Source organism: Aotus nancymaae, unplaced genomic scaffold (assembly GCF_030222135.1).
Source record: "Aotus nancymaae isolate 86718 unplaced genomic scaffold, 86718_ANA_hifiasm-v0.15.2.pri h1tg000003l, whole genome shotgun sequence".
Lineage (NCBI taxonomy): Eukaryota > Metazoa > Chordata > Mammalia > Primates > Aotidae > Aotus > Aotus nancymaae.
Window position 1 is genome coordinate 17,474,343 of NW_026988414.1, and position 19,780 is coordinate 17,494,122.

The 19,780-nt window shown below is 45.8% G+C and overlaps 1 protein-coding gene across 2 annotated transcripts in view; it reads left to right on the forward strand.

The window, feature by feature from the left end:
• WHRN (whirlin) overlaps positions 1 to 19,780 on the forward strand; it is a 104,104-nt gene that overhangs the window by 61,489 nt on the left and 22,835 nt on the right. For both annotated transcript variants that reach the window (XM_064378618.1, XM_064378626.1), the window contains exons 4-5: positions 18,086 to 18,288; positions 19,422 to 19,458. In XM_064378618.1, the coding sequence (XP_064234688.1) occupies positions 18,086 to 18,288; positions 19,422 to 19,458 (240 nt within the window). The remainder of the gene's footprint in view (positions 1 to 18,085; positions 18,289 to 19,421; positions 19,459 to 19,780) is intronic.

Consider the following 19,780-nt stretch of genomic DNA (forward strand, 5'->3'; position numbering starts at 1 on the left):
TTTTTTCTTTTTCTTTTTCTATTTTTTCCCTCATAAAGAATGCTTTCTAATCTTTCTTAGCAAGTTTCAACCAAGTTGTGCTCCAGCTGGTGAAGTGCCAGATGCCCCACTAGCTCTTCCTCACCTAGATGGGGTAGGGGGATTGATATGGTGTGGCTGTTTCCCCACCCACATCTCATCTTGAATTATACTCCCATAATGCCCACATGCTGTGGGAGGGACCCAGAGGGAGATAATTGAATCATGGGAGCGGTTTTTCCCATACTGTCCTCATGGTAGTGAATAAGTCTCATGAGATCTGATGATTTTATAAGGGGTTTCCCCTTTTGCTTGGCTCTCATTTCTCTCTTGCCTGCTGCCATGTAAGATGTGCCTTTCACCTTCCATGATTGTGAGGCCTCCCCAGCCACATGGAACTGCGAGTCCATTAAACCTTTTTTTCTTTGTAAATTACCCAGTCTTGGGTATGTCTTTATCAGCAGTGTGAAAATGGGCTAGTACAGGGATCTTTTGGTGTTCTGTTCCATTTGGCTATTCATGAATACCCACCATGTTTTTGTTACCACAAATATGGTAGGCAGAATAATGGACCCTCCAAAATGTCTACATCCAAATCCTCAGAACCTGTGACTATGTTAGGTTACATGGCAGAGGGAATAAAAGTTCCTATCAGTTGGCCTTGAGGTAGGAAGATGATCCTGGTGGGTCCTGTGTCATCACAAGAGTTGTTAAAGTAGAGGTGGAATCAGAAGGAGGGAACCAGAGAGGTGGCTATGTGAGAATGCCTTTTTGGCCTGAGGATGTTGGCTTTGAAGATGGAGAAAGGAGCCACCAATATAGGAATGTAGGAGGACTCTAGTAGCTTGGAAAGGGCAAAGAATTGAATAGTCTCCCAGACTCTCCAAAAAGGAACTCGGTTCTGTTGACATCTTGATTTTAGCCCAGTGAGATCTATATTGGACTTCTGACCCAAGAAATGTAAGATAATAAATTTGTGTTGTTTTAAACCACTGAGTTTGTGATGACTGGTCCCAGCACTGTAGGATACTCATATAAGGTGTACAGTATCACCAATACCTATTATAGCTCTTCCCCTTGGGAGGCACGTGGCTCTTGTCTAACATTCTTCCATCGTCTGGTGCTGGTCTCAGTGGTACTGCTTCTTGGTAGGAATTGGAGGATTCTAATGTATTTGGAAGAGGCAGGTCAATTTCTTTGTTTATGACTATGAAGCACAGAAATGAAAACACTCTAGTCTCTGATGTCTGATGCTCCCCATAAAGGACTGGACCTAGATTTTTTTTTGTTTGTTTTTTATTTTGTTTCGTTTAAGTCATTTTATTTTGAAATAATTTCAAGAATACTGCAAAGAACTCCTGTATACTCCTGTGTTTGTGCATTTGAGTTGCTCTAAAGGAATACCCAAATCTGGGTAATTTATAAAGAAGAGAGATTTGTTACGCTCACAGTTCTGCAGGCTGTTTCAGCATCTGCTTTAGGTGAGGACCTCAGGAAGCTTCCACTCATGGCAGAAGGCAAAGGAGAGCAGGCTTGTCACATGGTAAGAGAGGGAGCAAGAGAGAGAGCAGGGAGGTCCCAGACTCTTTTCAACAACTAGATCTCCAGGTAACTCATTACCATGGGGAGGGCACCAAGCCCTTCGTGAGGGATCTGCCCCATGACCCGGACACCTCCCACTAGGCCCACCTGCAACACTGGGAATCACATGAGATTTGTAGGGGACAAATATCCAAACCATATCAGCCCTTCACCTAGATTCATTAGTTTTTCATGTTTTGCCAGATTTGCTTTATCTTTCTATTTTTCTCTTCTCCCCTCTAAAGCATCGGAATTGTCTATCTCAGGCCTCTTTATTCCTAAACACTTCAGTATTTTTTTCTCTAAGAACAAGGACATTCACTTAATTTAATCACAGAACAATGATCACAGTCAGGAAAGTTAACATCACTATAATGCTATTATCCAATCTACACAGCCCCAGCGTTTGCCATTTGTCCCGGTAATGTCCTCCTATAGCAATTCTTTCTGCTCCCAGTCCGGGAGCCAACCCAGGATCACGTGTTGCATTTGGTTTTTATGATTGTTTAGTTTCATTTAATTTGGAACAGTTCCTCAGCCTTTCTTTATCTTCCTATGACATGGATGTTTTTGAAAAATTCTGGCTCGTTATTTTGTAGAAAGTCTCTCTGTGGGATGTCTGATGGTTCCTATGATTGGATCAGGTTATACATTTTGGCAAGATCATGCTCTCCCTGATGCCAGGTCCTTGGTGGGTCCGGTAATGTCAGTTTGTCCCATTGTTAGTGAGGGTAACCCTGACTACTTGGGTAATCATGTCTGCCAGGTTTCTGTACTGTTTTTCCTTTTATAATGAATAGCATATTTGCAGGTGGTGTTTTATTCTGTTGTGTCAAACTTTTACCTACTAGTTTTGCCTGTTTCCATTGTTTTGCAAAATTTTTAAAAACTCACTTGGTATTTTACTATAGAGAGGAGCTTTGTCCTCTTATTTATTTAATATAAATATGGATTCATGCGTTCTTACTTTATTTGTTAGTATTGGCATTATTTACTTTGATGCTCAGAGTGTCCCAGATTTAAGTATGGTAGAAGCTTCAGTCTGGTTTCTGTGTCTATTTGACGTGCATCTGTCATTCTTAGAGAATTTCCTTACTTTCTGGCTCAAGAAGATGGTTCAGGCTCATCCTGTACTTTTCCTGCCCAGCCTTGGAACCAGCCATTCTCCACTAGGCCGTGATTTCACTCAGTGGGGAATGAATTTAGATACCAAGATCTGGGGGCTAGATGGGCTTGTTGCTACTGAGGTGTCATTACTTACAGGCCTTTTAGTGGACAAAGCTAGGAAATGTGCATGCCTGCATTTGTATGCACAGTCACCCCTTAAACAATGCAGGGCTTAGAGGTGCCAAACCTCCCACACAGTTGAAATTCACATATAACTTTTGATTCTCCAAAAACTTAACTATCCATAGCCTACTGTTGACCTGAAGCCTTAGCAATAAACAGTCAGTTAACACATATTTTGTATGTTATATATTTATATACCATATTCTTACAATAAAATAAGCTAGCAAAAGAAAATGTTACTAAGACAATCATAAGGAAGAGAAAATACATTTGTTGTACCTTACTGAATTTATTGATTTCGTAAGTTTACGTCATCTGTTTACAAGATGAATTGTCTGTCTGAAATGGTGGCCAAGTGCAGATGCAGACCTCATCTGTGGCACATATTAAGAAATTCAACTTTTTCTTATAATGTTATGACTTTCTTTGCTTCTTGGGACCACTTCCAGCATCACTAGTGGCACTTCATAGGGGTCCCATGGTGTTATTCACGCTTTATGGTATTGCACAAAATATGTTGAAAAATAGATGAGAGTCATGAGAGACCACTTTTTACTATAATATGCAATTTACCATAGAAACAAACTGCTCACACAGAGGTGATGAGCAGCACACAGTGTTTTAAGTCAATTCTTTCAAAATTTGAGCACACTGAACTAGCAACAGAAGTTAGCTATGAAATTATTACAGTAGTGCCATGTGAACTACTGTAAATTTTATGCAGTTATGGTTTAATACCGCATCTTTATGTTTGCTTATATGTCTCTTGACTGTGAATAGTGCCATGTCTTATCTGCAAGTGTTCGTATGTGTAAGTTTTGATAAGTTTTAACTTTTTTGGTCAGTCAGGGTGGTTTACGCCTGTAATCTCAGCACTCTGGGAGGCTGAAGTGGGCGAATCTTCTGAGGTCGGGAGTTTGAGACCAGCCTGGCAAATATGGTGAAACCCCATCTCTGAAAAATACAAAAAAATTAGCTGGATGTGGTGGCGCACATGTGTAGTCCCAGCTACTCAAGAGGCTAAGGCAGAAGAATCACTTGAACCCAGGAGGCAGAGGTTTCAGTGAGCCAGGATTGAACCACTGCACTCCAGCTGGGCAACATTGTGAGACTCCATCTCAAAAACATTTTTTTCTTTTTAACTTTTAAAAATAATAGATTTGTGGCTGGGTGCAGTGGCTCACACTTATAATCCCAGCACTTTGGGAGGCCAAGGCAGGCAGATCACTTAAGGTCAGAAGTTCAAGACCAGCCTGGACAACATGGTAAAACCCTGTCTCTACTAAAAATACAAAAATTAGCAAGGCATTGTGGCACATGCCTGTGGTCCCCACTAGTTGAGAGGCTGAGGCAGGAGAATCACTTGAACCCAGGAGGTGGAGGTTGCAGTGAGCCGAGATCACACCACTGCACTGCAGCCTTGGTGACAGAGAGATTCTGTCTCAGAAAAAACTAAAACTAAAAATAAAAAGTAAAATAAATATAATAGATTTGTGTGTATTTTATGATAGTAAATGATAAAGTAGATTACATATATTTTATGCATTCATGGCATTCCTTTTTCTTAATTTTCTCAATATTTCTAGGCTATGTGGCTCATCTGTGAGTTTTTTCAAATTGTCACAAATCTCCAAAAATTCCAATATATTTATTTTAAGAATCTGCATATAAATATGCGTACACAGTTTAACCCATATTGTTCAAGGGTCAACTATACATATAATACACACACATATTCATACATGAGTATACATACATACATATAGTTATACATGAAATATAGATATTTCAATATTTGTCTAAAATCATGAGTTCATTCATACTGATACCTCCTCTTCTAGGCCAACAATACAGAGGTCTTCCTAGCTTCTCGCACTTCCTCAACAGTGAGAACTCAAGATCCTACCTTAAATGTTTACCCATTTGCCCAGTTTTACAAGACACAAAAGTAGTTTCAGAATTACCATGTGCCTACCACTGTGAAGTAGAGCTTCTGATTTGCTTGCAATGTGTTTTGTCCTTAAACTGAGGGTTTACAAAGTGCTCTGCTGCTTGGGTTAGTTATTTCATTTTCCACTTCAGCTGAATTATGTTACTCGTATGAACCAGGTTCCTTTGTTTTTGCTGGTATTGAACAGGGTTCCCCCCACCCCCGTCTTTATTGATTTAATTTTACTTTCTGAGTCCCAAAACATCAAAACTATACAAAAAGCTACGCTCAGAGTACCACGTCCCTTCTACACGTTCTCACCTGCTCCTTAAAGACAACCAAGTAAGTGGTTTATTCTTCTTGTTCCTTTTTGCAAAAATTAGCAGATTTATGTATACTTTCTTTCTTCTATAAGAGATAGCATGCTGTAGACATCCTTTTGCACTCCATTTTCTTAACTTCACAATATCCTGGAAATCCGGTTCTGCCAGTGCACAGAGGCCTTTGTCATTCTTTCGATGGGCTATGTGTACTCTGCTGTGCGGCTGTACCACATTTTATCCAGCCATTCTCCTCTGTATGGACTTTTAGGTTATTTTCAGTGTTTTACAATCACAAGCAGTGCTTCAATGAGTAATTGTGTGCCTATGTATTTTATTTTGGGAAGTATATCTTCAGGGTAAATTTTTAAAAGTGGGATTCCCTAAGTGTTGGACCATTCTGAATTCCCACCAGCTACGTAAAAGTGTGCCTGTTTCCCCATAGCTGACAGTCGCTGCCAAGTTTTTAATTTTTTTCCTCAATCTGAAAGGTGAGAAATGGTATCTTGATGTAGCTTTATTTTGCAATTTTTTTCCTTTTTGAGACAGGATCTCGCTCTGTCACCCAGGCTGGAGTGCAGTGGCACAACCTTGGCTCACTGCAGCCTTCACCTCCCAGGCTAAAATGATCCTCCCACCTCGGCCTCCTTAAGTAACTGGGACTACAGGCATACACCATCACACCTGGCTAACTTTTTTGTATTTTTTGTAGAGATGGGGTTTCACCATATTGCCCAGGCTGGGCAATTTTCTTATTATGGGTGAAGTTGAACATCTTTTCATATATTTAATGGTCATTTATAGTGTCTTTTTTTGGTAACTTGTTCATGTCTTTTATTATCCTTTTGCTCTCAAGATTTTGGATCTTTTTTCCCCTAAAACCAAGAATTGCTTAAATATTAGAGCTAACTGGCCCTTTATCTGCGGTGTATATTGCAAGTGTTCTCTTCGTGTGTCTTAGCTTAGGCTGACTGAAATACCAAAGACAGGATGGCTTATACAATATGAATTTCTTACCTCACATATCTGTAGGCTGGGAAGGCCAGGGTCAGCGTGTTGGCCAGTTCAGTTCCTGGTAAGGGCTGTCTTCATGGCTTACCTTCTTACTGTGTCCTCACATGGCCAAAAGAGAACCCTGGCGTCTCTTCATCTTCTTATAAGGGCACCAACCCTATTGGGTTAGGACCCCACCATTGGATTAGAAGGTAACTGTATTTACCTCCTCGTAGGCCCTATCTTCCAATACAGCAGATTCAGGGTTAGGGTAGGAATTCAGCCCATAACATGCCGGTTGTCATTTTCTTTTGACTTTGCTTATAGAGTCTTTTTCACTGCAAAACTTTTATACATTTTAGATCTAATTTAATTATTAATCCTTTCTTTTGTTGAACTTGAGTCTGGTTAGATGTTTCCTTATCCCCAGGGAATAGATGAACTTATCTGTTTTTTTCTCTTAATGCTTATAAATACATTATTCCTTTAGACCTCTGATCTGTTTGGCATTTAGTTTTATGGAGGGCATGGTATATTTTATCTTTCTCTAAATAGTTACTAATTTATCCTAGTACTACGTATTAAAATGTCTATCTTTGTCACAGTGATTTGTAGTGCCACCTTTATCATATACTAAAATTTCGTGTGTCCCTGGGCCTGTTTCCAGTCTGTTGCACCGTCTGTCTGTCTACTCTGAGTCAGTGCTACCCTGGTGTAATTGCAGAGGATTTAGAGCAGGCTTTAGGATCTGGTAGCTCCTCTAAGTGGCTCTTCTGTTTCAGAATTTTTCATAGCCATTCTTACATTTTATACTTTTAGATTTTAAAACAATTGTTTTTATTCTTAAATAACAAAAAGATTTTTTTATTATATTTAAATAATAAAATTATTTTATATTTTAAAATTAACTTATTTATTTATTTAGAGACAGAGTCTCACTCTGTCTCCTAGCCTGGAGTGCAGTGGCACAATCTCGGCTCACTACCACCTCCGCCTCCCGGGTTCTAAGTGATTCTCCTGCCTCAGCCTCCCAAGTAGCTGGGATTACAGGCACCCACCACCATGCCTGGCTAATTTTGGTGTATTTGGTAGAGGCTGGGCTTCACCATGTTGGCCGGGCTGGTCTTGAACTCCTGATCTCAGATGATCTGCCCACCTCAGCCTCCCAAAGTGCTGAGATTATAGGCGTGAGCCACCATGCCTGGCCAACAGATTTATTTTTTAGAGCAGTTTTAGGTTTACAGAGAAATTAGGAACTACAGAGTTCCCATTATACCTCCTCTGCCCCAACCCTTCCCAAACACATTTTCCCCTATTATTAACATCTCGTAATTAGTGTACAAGAGGTACATTTGTTACAAGTGATGAGCCAATGTGGATAATATTTTTATTCAGTCCATACTTTATATAAGGGTTCAATGGATTTTGATCTATACATGTCATGTGTCAAACATGATAATGTCATACAGAAGAGTGTCACCCCTCTAAAAGTCCTCTGCGCTCTGCTTCTCATCCTTCCCTGAGCCTCAGGCAACCACCGATCTTTACCGTGTCTCTGTCAGTTTGCTGTTCCAGAATATCACATAGTTGGAATCATGCAGTGTGTGGCCTTTTCAGACTGGCTTCTTCCCCTTAGTGGTATGCATCTAAGGTTCTTCTATGTGCATTTTATTTTTTTCCCATGAATTTTTACTGACTTATCTAACAAAAGCTTGTTGATGTTTTTGTTGGGATAATGTTAAATATGTAAGTGAGCTGAGAGAGAGCTGATGTCTGGATGATGCTGAACCCTTTCCAAGAAAAGGAGATTTTTTATTTGTTGAGTCATTTTGAGCATTTTAGGAGTGTGTGAAGATTTCTCCATATAGGTGTTGCACATTTCTTGTTAAGTTTATTCCTTGGTAGTTTTTTCTCTTCTCTTGCTATTATAATTGAGGTTTCCCCTTCCTTCCATCCTGTCTTCCAACTGGTCACTGTTTGTGTCTATGAAAGCTGTGGACTTGAGCTTGAGAACTTGATTCTTGCAGGTCTGCAGAGCAGCATGAAACAGGTGGAAGACTGGGTTCTGGGCCAGCTTTGCCTCAACTGCCCAGGAAGCCTTGAATCTGTGACACTTCTCCTCTGCCTCTCACCCCACTTTTCTTTCTTCCAGAATAAGGGGCTGGATTAAATGTATACCATTTCCCAGAATGTGATTCCAGCAGAAACATAACAAAATCAGTGGGTGATTTGTGTTTTTACCTCTTTGTCTTCCCTTTGATTGTAAAAACCGAATGCTCCTTTCCTGCTGCAGTCTGTAGAGCTGGGCTGCATGTACCCAGCCTCCCTACATGCCCTGACCTTGTCAAACTCAACCTTTACATAAATGGAAAATGTCTCCGGCCTGTCTGCAGGAACAGAACGGGCAAGGACTAGCTTGTTTGTATGCCTGCTCATCCATTTATTTAATTGTTTATTCATTTGTTCATGGATTCCTTCAGGCATTTGTCAGATGCTTCCAATGTGCCATTTAAGTGGGGTGCAGCACACTGACATTGAACTCTATGCCTGTAGTCTAGTACCATGTCAAACGTGGGGAGTGCTGCAGCGTGCCCTGGGCGAGGGGGCTTAGTGATATTTGCCTTGGAGCTGGAGAAGCCTTCTTGGAGGAGGTGTCACTTGAGCCAATACCTGAACATTCAGTAGGCGTTATCCAGGTGAGGAATGAAGGGAAATATGTTTTGGACAGAGGAACAGTGTGCGCCAAGTTCCAGAGTGGGGAAAGGGCTCCATCTGTTGAGCGAACTGAGAGATGGCAGGTATGGTTGGACAGTAAAAAAACCGGTGGGGGAGGGAGGTGTGAGATGGTTTGGGAAGCTAAGGCCCCTCTCAGGCTAGGTAGAGGAGCTTGGAAGCTACTGGGGGATTTTAAAGGAGGGTGTGACAAGATCAGGTTTGCAGTTTAAATGAATCTGTCTTCTACATAAGGAGAGTATTGGGCAGGGTGGTAAGAGTGGCAGCAGGAGGAGTGGCAGCATTACCACTTAGGAGGCCATGGTAATGGTCCAGGTGAGAGACAAGATGTCTGGGATCCAAGTGGAGTGAGTGAAGATGGAGGGTCCTTTTGGAAGCGAAGGTAAAATCCGCTAGGCTTGATGACGGAGCCAGTGGGTTTGGAATTTTAGGACTGAGCAATGAGATGAGGAGCCCTGGGGAAGGACCAGGCTTGGAAGGAAGAATAGGAGGTCAGGGGTTTGATCTGGGGCTGTGTGTAGGCTTGTTCAGGATGGTGGCCATTAGTCACATGTGGTTATTGAAATGGAACTTGTTTGACTGGGGGAGTGAATTTTTAATTTTGTTATAATTTAAATTTAAATAATAGTTGCTAATCTCTTGGATACCCTAGTTATAGAACATTTCCATTATTGCACATCTGGGTCTCAGAATAGCAATTGGTTTGGCTTCAGATCCTGCTCTGCTGCTTGCTTGCTGGGTGTCCTTGGGCAAGTAACTTCACCTCTCTGAGCCTCACTGCTGTCATGTACGAAACTTGGAACCTTCCATGCCTCAGGTGGTGCCTGTTAAGTTCAGAGCTAAACTATACAAGGCAGCTGGCCTACATGAGTCTCTTGGGGGTTGGTAGTTATTCTTTCTGTGCTTCACCCCTGTGATTTCTCTAAGGTTACTTTGGAAACCAGGTTTTCCTGTGGGAAGAACTCAGGTCTGGCCTCGCAGGCCTGGCTCTGACCTTGACTCAGAGTACGACCTTGGGCAAGTTCCTTCCCCTTTCTGGCCTGTTTTGGTTGATGGCTGGGTTAGAGCAGGCCTCCACTGAGGGCTGCCTGTGTTGTGAATAGAGTAAGCAGGTACTGACAACGGACCTGCCGATGTCGGAACAGGGAACCGGAAGGAAGCATGGGTCATACTGGGAGTCAGTGTGCGTTAGCCTTGCCGTGCCCACCCACAGCGTTTCTGCCTCCTGAGAGCTCTAAACCAGAGAGGGTTGGGTGGAGAGCTCCCCCAGACCCAGCCCATACCCTGAGCTTACTCCAAGAACCTTCTAAGCAATTGCCTAGATCTTTTTATTTTCTTTTTCAAAATATGGACACGGTTTACTGACTTCTGAACTGTTGGGAAAAGCTAATGTTGTCTCATTAAAACTGCATTGCTCACTTGTAATGAAAGAAAAAAAACAGCCCATTAAAGTTTTATACCTGACATGGAAAACTATTAAAGATTCATAATTGCAATAAAACTCCTTAATAGAATTTGAATTTTTCTCGTGATAATGGTGCAATCAACAGGGTCCTCCCTTGAAACCACAAGATCCATTTTAACACAGGCTTGGGATGGTGCTGAAGGCAACTCTGAAATGGGCTTCTTTCGAGCCCTTCCCAGTGTGGCTGGTGCAGGTGCACGCGGCCAGAGAGGATGGATTCCCGTCTCCCAGCTCAGCCTAGGATCGGGTTGTTGGCAGGCTTCTCTCCTAACAACTTCTGGCGAGGTAGCTTGAAGCTACTGCCATACCGCCACAGGTTCTTCCTGCTAGTTCCCTTTATGGGGCATGCATACAGCACCTACTGAGTGCATGGCATAAAGCCCAGGGCTGGAAGGGGTAAGAAGCAGAGGAAGGGCAGGCTGGCTTTTCTTAAAGGAGAGGGTGGTATTGGTTCATGCAGGGACTTTGCTGGCTGGTAGAATGAAGACCAAATCCCAGCTGTTACGACTCCACTTCCTGTCCTCAGCTTCCTCATCTGTGAAATGGGGATAACAGTATGAACTTCATGGGTGTGATCATGGAAACCAGAGGCAGGGCCCTGGGGGAGGTAGGTGGAAAGGTAGGGGGTGGCACTGAGAGATGTCCTGGAGGTAGAATTGCTAGATTTGGTTGGTGAGTGATCAAGGGGTGACTTCAGGGATAACCATGGCTTTCCAAAAATGCATTTATTGAGCACTTACTGTATGTTAGCTACTCGTTTATGTGTTTTATACATGTTCATTCAGTAAATATTTGTTGAGCACCTACTAGGTGCCAGATCCTGTTTTAGGTGCTGGGGATACACTGCACTTCATGCAGTGTATTAACTCATGTATGAGCCAGGTGCTGATATTATCTCCATTTTCCAGAGGAGATTACTGAGGCACAGAGAAGTAAAGTCAATTACCCAAGGTCACACAGCGAGTAAGTGGCAGAGTATGGACTTAGACAGAGACTCCTGGGCCTGTGCTGAGAAACACACACAAGATGGCCGCTGGTGTACTTTGCACAACAAACTAGCTGTTGGTGGTCTTGTTCCCATTTTGGGAAGGAAGGTTCAGAACAATAAAATGATTTTCCTCAGGTCTTTTAGAGAGCAAGAGGAGGCTGTTAACGAAGTGAGGTCCACTGAGTGTTTCTGCTGTTCCAAGGACCTCCTCTCCTCCTGGGGCTCCTGTGCCTGCCCCAGACCTAAGGGAAGTGAGTTCCCTGCTTCCTGGTAGTTGGCCAATTTCAGGGAAATCAGTATCCTGTCCTTATTGAAGCCCTGCCGTGTTCTTGTCAGAGCGTCTGAACATGAGCCAGTCGCTCAGTGGGCTGTGGATGATGGAGGAGTCTTTCCTCTGCCTTAAAATGAAGGGCGTTCTGTGGCCCACCCTCCAATCCTCCATCAGTGGTGACAAATGGAATGCCCACGGTGACAAATAAAATAAAGCTGCCTTTATTCGTTTATCCTTCTGTGTCCTCCCCATCAGTGCCGCGCAAGCAAGCTGAGCAATATTAGACACTCGATCACACTTGGCACCTGTCTCTCCTATCTCCAGCACGTCCTGTCCCAGGGGGCCCAGGTGGAGGGATGTGAGTGTTTCCACAGTTAGCTGCGGGGTCTGGGCTTTGCCATTGCCTCTCTTTGTGGCCCGAGACACATCCCTGTCCTTTCTGGACCTCAGTCTCTGCATCTGTAAGAGACTCCTTGGAAGGACCCGATGGACACAGCATCATTGCCTCTATTTTCTGCTTTCTTTTCCTGTACCGTCTAACTCTGAGTTGGCTTCGGTGGATAGGAAAAAGCCACATTGCAATGAACAAACAAACAGAGCTCTTAGTTTTCTTACACATTTTTTTTTTTTTTTTTGAGACAGAGTCTTGCTCTGTCACCAGGCTAGAGTACAGTGGTGCGATCTGGCTCACTGCAACCTCTGCCTCCCAGGTTCAAGCGATTCTTCTGCCTCAGCCTCTCAAGTACCTGGGACTACAGGCATACGCCACCACACCGAGCTAATTTTTATATTTTTAGTAGAGATGGGGTTTCGCCATTTTGGCCAGGATGGTCTCGATCTCTTGACCTCGTGATCTGCCCACCTCAGCCTCCCAAAGTGCTGGGATTACAGGTGTGAGCCCCCGTGCCCAGCCGAGCTCTTAGTTTTCTTTGGGAAAGAGTAAAAGTAAGACCTTTAAACATGTTGCCTCCAAATTCACATCACACAAACCAAAGGGAAAGGGGAAGCAAACAGAAGTGAGACTAAGAGAGCAGGAAAGCCAGGTCCCCCTATCCGTTCATCATTTACTAAGCATCTCCCACATGCCAGCGCTGTGCTGAGATGAAGGGGGCATAGGGTGATAGGAAGATGAGAAGGTTGGGCTCAAAGCCTGGTTCATTTGTTTACTTCCTGTACGGCCAGTGACCTTGAGCAAGTCGCTCGGCATCTCTGAACCTGTGTCCTCCGTTTGGAAGAGAAGCACATGAGAAGCTATGGAAAGCCTCACGTGTCTCAGGCTCTACGCAGGGTGGTCCCATTGGATTCACACAGCTACCTGGGAACTGTTGGTAGTATCATGCCCATTTTACAGATGAGAAAACTGAGGCTCAGGTTGCACTTGAGAGCTGTGCATGCAGGGCCACGCAGCTACTATGTCATGGTTGCCTGGCTTTAAAACTAGAGGCTGAAGTATAGGGATGGGACTTCACACTCCACTGGCTGCACGGGGTGACACTAGGACACTAGCAGCAGGGAAGACGCCAGACTTGGTTGACAGTGATTTGTGGACTCTAAATCACAGTGAGCGTGTAGACAACTGCCCTGACGGGGCTCCTAGACCTGGGGAAGCTTTCCAGCAAGTAGAGGGAAAGGAAGAGAGCTGGACACGGAAAAATGGGAGTCACTCAAAACCAACTCAGATGCTGCGGAGGCCCCGTGGAGACCCTGAAGCCAATCCTGCCTAGCACTTTGGCTTGAACACAGGCCCTGGAGGAAGAAGAGACAGGAGAGGATTGAAAAGAGATTGGGAAGATGGGCTCACGTGCCCCCAGTGAGTCAGGGTTTCCCAAGCGTGACTCCCATTTCACAGCCGTTCCCCAGCCGGACTGCACAGGAATCCACGCCACCTTTTCAAATCTGGTAGGGATATATTTACTTAACAGGCATGAGGACAGTGTGACTAGCACAGCCAACCTGGGATTTCACGGATATTAATGCCTAGGATGAGGCTGAAGTAAGTGGGATGCTGGGTAATTCCCGGGACTCAGGTTGCATCAGTGCCAGGCACCAGGCTCAGGGTGAGGGAAGTGACCTAAGTCTGGAAGCTTCAACACTAAATCAACCCCTGTAAGAGCCACTAGCTTTAGAGGTGACTGATGCCTCCACCCCAGGAGGCAGGGTGGCTGGATTTTTGGTGATCAAAATACAGGATGCCCATTTAAATTTGAGTGCAGATAAACAATGAATACATTTTTTAGTATATGTGTGCCCTATGCAATATTTGGGACATACATATATTTTTAAAGCATTTGTTTATCTGAAATTCAAGTTTAACTGGGCATCCTATATTTTATCTGGCAGTCTTCCCCCAGCCTCATAGAAGGCTGGGTCCATGCCCATGGAATTGAGTTGTTCTCTCCCCTCACTGCCCCGCTGGCCTGGACCCATAGGGAGAGGCCTGCACACAGAAGGATGCCCTTACATAGCTGGTCTCTTGGATGCCAGTTCCTTTAATTAAACTGCAGGGATGAAATAAAGTGCGTTAAAGGGAAGATTAAAATTGATTCCCTTAGCATGACAACAGCGAAAGCTATTGACGGGGATACTTAAGGAAACAAAGCACTTCAGCGATGAAGAGTGCAGCCAGCTCCAGCTCAGAGCAGCGGGTGGAAGCGGAGAAGATTCCTGCCCGGCAGAGATGAAAGGTGGAGCTGCCACACGGGGAGGTGGTTTAGCGGGTTGAGTGCCAGTGAGCCCAGCAGGAATGAGTTTCTCCTCCACTCTCAGTAAGGCCTGAGTGCCTGGGAGAGCTACACAGCTCTGCCTCTTAGCATCAGAGAAAGCCAGCCGGGAGAGAGAGGGAGCTGCAGAGGCGAGATAGGGATGCGCAGTATCCACACCTGCATGCATAAGCACTGATGGAGTGCTTGCTGGTACCAAACCCTGAGCCAGGTGTTGGGTCTCATCTCAAGCTCTTTACAGGGAGACCAGCCTGGGCTGCCTAAGTTCCCAGGGGCCCGGGCTTCTCAACCAGGGAGCTCAGAGATATAGAAAGGGAGAAAGAGAATTGCAGATATTGCTGGGGGCAGGGTGAAAGCGTGTGGCATTGAGATGCTGTTGACTATAGATATTTGGAGAAGGACAATCCTGGGCTAGGACTCCCTTTTTACCCCCAATGAAAGTGAGGCACAAAAGCTATTGCGGGTTTTGTGGGGTCACGTGGCACGGAAGTTGCAGAGGGAATGATTGGAACCTGCGTCTGATCGTCTTTGAAACCCTTAGCCTTAGTGCTTTGCTTCCTCCTGGGTTACGAGGGGTCACAGGAGGTGATTAAGCAGAGAGAGATGTCAGCAAAGCAAAAAGTTGATGAAATTAATCTGGCACTAGCCAGGCACAGTGGCTTACGCCTATAATCCCAGCACTTTGGGAGGCCAAGGAGGGTAGATCGCCTGAGCTCAGGAGTTTGAGACCAGCCTGGGCAACTTGGCAAAACCCCATGCCTACTAAAATACAAAAAGTTAGCTGGGCGTAGTGGTGCACACCTGTAGTCCCAGCCACTCAGGAAGCTGAGGCGTGAGAATTCTTGAACCCAGGAGGCGGAGGTTGCAGTGAGCAGAGATCATGCCACTGCACTCTAGCCTGGGCAACAGAGGGAGACTCAGTCTCCAAGAAAAAAAAAAAAAGAAATTAATCTAGTACTATGTCTGTGGCCAGTTTAGATGTAAATGTACGGTGAGGAGGTTGCTGGCTTGGGAACGTGGGAGGGGGCAGGTAGGGACCCAGGTCAGGGGGCCAATGAGGGTGGAGGATGGGATTTGCTGAAGGATCTACTCAGAGGAGTGAAGGCAGAGTTTATGATGGGGTGAGGTTTTCAGATCTGGCTGCTGCAGGCAGGATCAGGGAAAATAAGGCAGGACAGTAGCTTTGGACACACTGGATTTGAAGTAATATCACGTGGTCCCCAAGCAGAGCTCCTGGCAGCAGCCCGCTAACAGAAAGCAGAGGGGCCTTGGGGCTGTCCTGACCTGGGTGTGCAAACCAGCTCTCCTTTCACTAGCTCTGTGACCACACACTGCGCTTCACCTCTCGGAGCCTGTTTCCTCTCTAGTGAAATGGAGAGCAATGATACCTACTGTGTAGGATGCTGGTGATACTAAGGAGAAAACATATAAAGGGACAAAGAAGGCTGGTGTGATGTGCATCTCTGAGCTGCAGCAGAGATGGTTCTGGAGTTGGGATGGATGGGAATGTGTGTCTTTTTATTTATCTGATGATTTGGTTGTTGTTTGAGATGGAATCTTGTTCTGTCACCCAACCAGGCTGGAGTGCAGTGATGCGATCTCAGCTCACTGCAGTCTCTGCCTCCCAGATTCAAGTGATTCTTCTGCCTCAGCCTCCCGAGTAGCTGGGACTGTAGCATGCCACCATGCCCAACTAATTTCTGTACTTTTAGTAGAGATAGAGTTTTGCCATGTTGGCCAGGCTGGTCTCGAACTCCTTACTTTAAGTGATTCGCCCGCCTCAGCCTCCCAAAGTGCTGGGATTACAGGCGTGAGCCACTGTGCCTGGCCTCATCTATGATTTTTTAATTGAATTTCTCCTGCGAGCTGGGCCTTGAGGATACAGTGTGGCGAGGCTGATGGGGAAACCCAGTTATCACACAAAACTGAGATCACCTTTGACCATGAGCTAAGTGGAGCAGGAGCAGGTTGTCCTGCTCGGTGCAGCATCCCAGCGCACAGTAGGCGTGCAGTAAATGGTGGTGAATGCTTGAAATGCAGCCCAGACCCCACTCTGCTGGGGTCATGGAGGCAGAGGCAGCAAGCCCCTCCCCTGAGCACGTGAAAGCCAGTGCAGAGGGGAGAGGTAGTGTCTGCCTTTGTAACCACTTTCTGGACTGGAAACTCCCAACTGGGGTGAAGCATTCGAGAAAAGTCAGGAAGCCGGGGAGCAGGGTTTCGGTTCTCAGCCTTGTCATCACATTTTTTCTCCCAGGCTCCCATGTGTCTCATCTTTTCCAAGTCTTGCTTTGAAAAACGCTGGGTAAACCACAGGAGTTGGTCATGTGCCGTCAGCAGGCTGGGAAACTGGGGAGAAGAAAAACTAGCCAAGAATAACCAGCATTGTGAAGCTGCCCTTCGAGGCCTCAGTGGCATGTGGCCCTGAGCAGCCCTTTCCCATCCTTGGGCCTCAGTTGCCCCATTTGTGAAAGGAACCCCAAGTTTAAAGATACGCCCCATCATACCCTGCAGCATCTTCCCTTTCAGCTGCTTCTATTTTTGTCACATATTTGTTTTTATTGGAAGGCTAGTTTTATTTTTTCCTCTATTTTTAAATTCTTTCATTAAAAGTATTTTTTAAGAGACAGGATCTTGCTCAGTTGCCCCAGCTGGAGTATGGCGGTGCAATCACAGCTCACAGCAGTCTCGAACTCCTGGGCTCAAGCAATCCTCCCGCCTCAGATTCCCAAGTAGCTAAGGACTACAGGCACACAGCACCATGCCCAACTCATTTTATTATTTTTTTTCTTTTTTCTTGAGACAAAGTCTCGCTCTGTCACCAGGCTAAAGAGCAGTGGCATGATCTTGGCCCACTGCAAGCTCTGCTTCCAGGGTTCAAGCAATTCTCCTGCCTCAGCTTCCTGAGTAGCTGGGACTAAAGGCATGTGCCACCAAGCCCAGCTAATTTTTATATTTTTAGTAGAGACAGGGTTTCACCATTTTGTCCAGGATGGTCTCAATCTCTTGACCTCGTGATCCACCCGCCTCAGCTTCCCAAAGTGCTGGGATTACAGGTGTGAGCCACTGTGCCCAGCCTATTATTATTTTTTTTAGAAATGGGGACTCACTGTATTGCCCAGGCTTGTCTGCAACTATGGGGCTCAAGCAGTCCTCCCACCTCATTCTTCCAAAGCTTTGGGATTATAGCCATGAGCCACTGCACCTGCCAAAAATATTATTTTTTAATTACAAAATAAAGCTGCCTGCTTGTAAGAATCTAAGCCATATGTACTGCTTTAACAGGAGGTTAGTTTTCTCTTTTATTGTTGTTTCTTTTAGTAAATTAAAGTGTTGTTTATACTTTAAGGTAATGAATGCATGCTCGAGGTACAAATCTCAACAGTGTAGAAGCGTAGGAGGAAAGTTACGGATGTTCGCCTTCATGGCTTGCCTCATCCTACCCCCGGCTTCACCCCCACCTTAGCCCTGAGATGACTGTCCTTTCTAGATAAGGGGACCCTTGGGAATGTCATTGTAGACCCATCCCTCAAAGCCATTGCTGGGTCATTGGAACATGCCCCTCCTGATTAGAAGAGCATGGACTCGGGGTCAGGATCAGAAGGTCGCCTCTGCTGTTGACTTGCTGTGTGACCTTCAGGCATCCACGCATCCTCTCTGATCCTGGATGACCTCCTTGGCAGGCTGGCCCAGAGGAGAATTGGGATCAGGGCTGTGAAGCCCCTAGTGTGACTCCTGCAAACAGCCTAGGTGACTGTGTTGTGTGGTGGTCTTGGCAGGTTGGGGACCAGATTCTGGAAGTGAATGGGTGGAGCTTTCTCAACATCCTACATGACGAGGCGGTCAGGCTGCTGAAGTCATCTCGGCACCTCATCCTGACGGTGAAGGACGTCGGGAGGCTGCCCCACGCCCGCACCACTGTGGACGAGACCAAGTGGATCGCCAGTTCCCGGATAGGGGAGACCGCGGCGAACTCAGCAGGGTCTGGCCGCTCTGCTCGCTCTGATCTCCAGACCCCAGGGCCATTTCCAAATGCTAGTGATAGCCCCTCCCATCCCTCCACTGCCCTGGCTCTCCTCTCAGCCTGCAGTCCACACACCAGGGCCCCTCCATTGGCAGGGCATGACCTGGGGCACGTCCCAGGTCATGGCCTCCTCTCTTGGCCTCAATTTCCCCATGGAAAGCTGACGTACACCATCCAGCGGTCTCATTCTGTATTTGCCCCCAGACAAATTACTTAACTCATTCTTCAGACCTTAGTTGCTTCATCTAAAAAGTGGGAACCATAACCCTGCTCCCATCTCAGATCTGTGCAGGTCAAAGGGAAGGAGGAAGGGTGAGAGAAAGAGATAGATCCTCTGGGGTGTATTTGGCCAGGGGACACCAGGCTGGATCCCATGAAGAAATTTGAGTGAGAAGGTCTTAAAGTCATAAAATGAGATCCAGTTGCCAGGTGGCTACATAGTTGCTAATAATGTAATGTGTCACCTTTTGTTCTCCCTGAGAAGTCTCAGCCCAGTGGCCCCTGGCCAGATACACCTCAGAGGACCTCTCTCTCTCTCCCTGCTCCCTTCCTTTCACCTGCACAGTATTACACATTTTTAAAGTTACTTGCCAACATTTAAAAAGATACCAGGTTTTCTATAAAAAACTGGATTTTTGGATGCCTCTTAAAAATCAGGAAGTCTGGCAGCCTGAGCCCACGTGGGCTGGAGCTGAGCTGCACCTGCGCGCTGCATCTGGGATCTGCAGTTCACCCGCCCCTAAGCTCCTGAGGGTTGGCCTGACCCTGAGGTTGCCTGTCAATCGCCATTTCTTCCCTCCACTCCTTGTGTCACCTGCCTGGTCCTGTGGGGTTGACAATGATTCAGGAGCCCACCTTGGGTGGTTTTGGAGATGCTGTCTACACTGCTGATTGGGAGGCTGGAAGCTGCCAGTCTGTCTGGAGTTTCATTTCCCCCTGAGTATTCCCCAGACTGAACAGGCAGTGAGTGGAGGCCGTGATGCAAGGTTCTCTCAAAGCTTTGCCCTTCCTGCCCCACGTCACCCTTTCCCTTGCCTGCGCCCATTTGATCTGCTCAGATCACAACTGGAGACATGTGTCTTTCCCCACAGGTTTCCTGGCGATCTCACAACAGAAGGAATAAACAAGGTAGGGTGTCCTCTGTCTAAGGAGTGTCCTCTGCTTCCTCACAGCTGCCTGAGTAAGAAGCTCTGGCCAGCCAGAGGGTGCCGAGTGACTTAGACGACCAAATTCCAATTGGGCAGCCCCCTGTCTGGCCACCCCCATCCCCCTTGTCTGTGACTGCCTGCTAGGTTCTGGGCACCACCACTGGCACCAGGGTTAATGGCAGTGAACAGAGCAGACCAGGTCCCTGCCCTCATGCAGGTTATACTCAGTGAAGGAGATGTAAAAACAAAACAAATTCTAATTAAGAAAGATACCCAGTACCATCAGGGCAAGGTGCTGGGGG